The sequence below is a fragment of the Morone saxatilis genome, unplaced genomic scaffold (genome assembly GCF_004916995.1).
Source record: "Morone saxatilis isolate NCDOM2014 unplaced genomic scaffold, NCSU_SB_2.0 Contig24, whole genome shotgun sequence".
NCBI lineage: Eukaryota > Metazoa > Chordata > Actinopteri > Moronidae > Morone > Morone saxatilis.
The window spans coordinates 3,555,563-3,559,618 of record NW_023339807.1 but is presented as its reverse complement, the minus strand read 5'-3'; the positions used below and the strand labels follow the sequence as shown (position 1 = coordinate 3,559,618).

Genomic DNA, 4,056 nt, shown 5'->3' with positions numbered 1-4,056 from the left:
TAAATATCCACCCACTGATCCTGGAGTGGACCACACTCAGGTAATCCAATCATTATTCAAAGATGCTCTTAAGAGCTGTACAGGTCTACTGTATTGTATCAAACAGGCCAGAGTGAAACAGTGGGCTGCAGCTGCATCCAGCGAGCCAAAATTTGTCCTAACACGCCATCTAGTGCTGTTTTCATGTATTACAAATTAATTTACTGCAGTATTTTACCATGGCTTTGGCTCATTTTGACTCTTAATGCAAAGAGTCAAACTGACTTGCTAGATTCTTACCTTTAAACACATTACACTACCCTTAGATACACTGTGCAACACAGTAAATCACATGCTCAGTCCTCAGAATACAAACTCATATAAGCATCAATTCCAAGGCTTATTCCTACTGTAGTCGTATAAATCACTGAATCAATGTAAGATCTGTTTGCAAGTACTACTCCTGATTTAACAGTATTACCCTAGTGAGCAGCATAATTGCTAATTACTTTAGCACCGCCGCAATATGCTTTAAATATGTGGAAGTAGTGAAAAGAATAAAAAAGGGAAAATTAATTATTTCCTTTTGAATACTGTCAAACATTATACGTTCCACCATTACAGCAGCTTACTGTATTTTACATTATTACAGTAATCCTCATTTTACTGTAGGTGTGTGTATTTTCAATTAGAAGTAATAGAAAAATCAAAGGTTAATGTCTTGAATAAGGACAAATTGCGTGTTAGATACAGAACAAAAACAGGAAACTGATGAACAGTCACAGTTGTCATTTCATCTTGTATAGCTGTAAGGTTTACTATAAAGGCAGACTCTATATGTGTAGTATTGCAGCACATTCAGTCACTAAAAGTTTTCATCACAGTGTTTGAGTTTAGTTTCTATTTTTTTCCAATTGCCATCTGTATAATCTTGAGGAAATGACCACTACAGACTGTCTGATGAGAGTTGATGACTGACAGCATTAATTGTGAGAATATCATTTTAAAATGCAGCAATGATTAATATTCAGCAATGAACATATACATTGTTGTGATGCTTTGGTAATCCCTCTGCATGATGTTTCACATAATTTGATACGGATGTGTCTTTGTGAGATTAGGAGCCCAATAAAAGTTTGTTTCATTTTAATGTAAAAACTGAGCCAAAGTTATTGTGATATGTATCATGTTATAAAAAGTTATTTAGACATTTTAAAAAAACAATACCTAATAATATTTATGATACCAAATGAGCACATATGTAATCTACTAAAAAAATTATCTTAAAAGTACACAGTAAGATAAAAGTTTCCATTTATTTACAAAAATAGATATATAAATACAATTCTGTGTAAATATCTGTACAAATGAAGACTCTAATCAACTACTAAATAAAAGCATGAGCATCACAGCAGACAGCCTCAAATTATCTGTGCATTTATATTTCTCTCTCTATTTAGTCTCACCGCGGGTCCAGGTATTCTTATGGCAATGTATATGCAGAAATCCATAAGAACCGGGCCTGAAGTGTCCTTACGCAGACCTTACTAAAATATTGTCCGGGGTCAACGTGCAACATGAGCTGGTAGTTTTTGGGTACCGTGTGCCCGTTGGTCAGAGTACAGAGCGGTATTTACATGCAAACATAAGCCACACTGCACATGCGTTTTCGGGATAGGCAAACACCCGAACACGGACCGCAAGCCTCACGTGGTCGCCACGACAACACACTATTTCCTCGCAGAATGGAGACCTGCACAGGAAGTGACAAGAGACACAGAGCATGAAATGTGAAGTACTGCAAAGTCTTTTCTAAAATAATATATGTAGGGAAGATTCTTTTTACCTAAAAGCAATGCTTGGGCATTTAAAAAACTGAGACGGCCTTATTCCTAATCCCCTGCTCACTGGCATCGGTAAAGAATCCCCCTCCCATTTTAAACTCATCCAAAACTCTGCTGACAGGATTTTGAGTCGGACTAAGAAACACCGATCCTGGCTTTTGAACACTGGCTACCCGTTGCTTTAAGCATTGATTTTAAATGATTATTGATCACTTACAAAGGCCCACAGTGATACACAAAGGTGATAGAGCCTTTGCGATTAGGGTTCCTAGACTTTGGAATGACTTGCCTGAGGAGATCAGGCCTTCAAACAACATATCACTTTTAAAAACCCACTTTTTTAAATGGGCTTTTTGTCGATTCCATTTATGTTTTATGGCATTTGAGCTCATTTTACTGTCTTTGTGTTTTCTAATGTGTTTAAGTTTATATTGCTTTTGGCTCATTCATCTTTATTGTTAACAGAGGTTAGGATTTGCTACAATACACTTCAGCTGGCAGGTATTTGTTACTGTAAGCCTGAGCTATAGTGTGTACAAAAAACTTCTCATAGGCAAAGTTTAGGGATTTTTTAAACCACACGTTGAGCATTCTGACCACTAACTAACCTGAGGCAGGTGGCAAAGGCTCTGCGAGCGTTGCGGTGCAGGAAGTGGATGGGGAAGCCCTTAAAGGTGTGTCCATCAGGCACCGCCCTCCTTACCGCGTCCTGGAACTCCTCGTTGCCGCAGGACATGCCGGTGCAGCGTTCCAGCTCATAGGCTGACAGTGCCGAGGACAGCAGGTAGGACAGGTGGTCGTCCCACACTGTCGCCAGATCCAGGTCCTGGAGGAGAGAGTGACACAGAGCCCGTACTTTGAACTATGGGAAACTGTGTGGAAAATGTGATGGAAATGACATTTCTGTTTTTTCTATGTGTTAATAAGGTAAGGTTAGTCTCCTCATCGCTCCACAAAAGATCTAATGTGAGAAAATGACAACAGTCACATCATGATTTATTCATTAATTTATGTACTCATACAACCATAAAACTTCTCACTTATCACTTATGACCAAACAAAAAGTGTGTGCCAGTGTCTATATCTCAGACACTTCTCTCTGCCTCTTTTTTCTTATTGTGTGCGGGACATTTCTAGGTGTCAACCTTTGGACAAGGTGCAGGGTGTGAATTCAGGACGCGGAGTGACCAGGTTCTATCTCTGTCTCTCTTCTCTGCTTCCTGTCTGTCTCACAGATGCACGACAAGCTGTAGGTCTGTGTCAGTATCTGTTGACCGCAAGATGAAGTCTGGTTTGGCTGCATTCACACAAAATCCAGAAATGTGGCACGTTCCTGCAGGGTTGTGCAGAGGTGTGGCCGCTGTCACACAATCAGGAAATAACTTTCATTTTTCCGATTCACTGCTTTGTTGTCTCTAACGTTGCACTCTCTCTTAATTTGTTCTTTATGTAGATCGACAGGAAATGTGCTTATTTCCAGGGCTATGTGAATCATAGCTGTCACTTGTCATGAACACTTTCTTTTTCAGCACAAGTGAGTTAACCTAAAACTCCCAAACTTTAAGGGTCCGTATCTAGACCAGCACTGAGTTTTACCTTCCTGTGCTCAGAGACCAGATAGCGCATCTCTAGCTCTAGCTGGTTGCTGGCAGCAGCAGGATCCAGAGACGAGGCACAGATTGGAGGCAGGGGGGGCAGAGAGGTGGTGGAGCCTGGGGCGCAAACAGACTTCAGAGCCTCCTCGCTCATTGCCTTCCACCGAGACTGATTCTGAAGGGAAAGACGGAGAAAAAATACAAAAAAACAACAGCATTTAGCTGGTGATACTTTTTTCGTTCCAACAGTAGAACCAAAACACTGCAGCCACTTGGGGTTTGCTGCCTTGCTTTAGGGTTAACATGACAGGACAGGAGTTGCTGATAAATGGAACTGTTGCAGATCCAATTTCCCTACCCACAAACTGGCCACTGGTCTGATGATTGAAACTGGCAACCGTCCAGTCACAAGCCTACTGCTCTCTGCTCCAGGCTACCTCCGCCCTCTGACTGACTTAAAATCACCACTATCCATTTGATTATATCTTCTCTGGACAATTTAATATGCAGTGGAAATGAAGATTTTTATATTGAAACTCATTTTATCAAACCATGACCCTGACTATTACCACAATACCTTCAAACAAAACAGCTTAATGACATTTCAGTGGCACCTTCATAATTAATAAATACAACAA

At 40.3% G+C, this 4,056-nt stretch overlaps 1 protein-coding gene across 1 annotated transcript in view; it reads right to left on the bottom strand.

The window, feature by feature from the left end:
- Nucleotides 1-1,276: 1,276 nt before the first annotated feature.
- cep76 (centrosomal protein 76) overlaps nt 1,277-4,056 on the bottom strand; it is an 11,025-nt gene continuing 8,245 nt past the window's right edge. The window contains exons 11-13 of the mRNA XM_035671601.1: nt 3,420-3,593; nt 2,432-2,649; nt 1,277-1,732 (exon numbers count right to left, since the gene is read on the bottom strand). Of these exons, the coding sequence (XP_035527494.1) occupies nt 1,594-1,732; nt 2,432-2,649; nt 3,420-3,593 (531 nt within the window). The 3' untranslated portion in view covers nt 1,277-1,593. The remainder of the gene's footprint in view (nt 1,733-2,431; nt 2,650-3,419; nt 3,594-4,056) is intronic.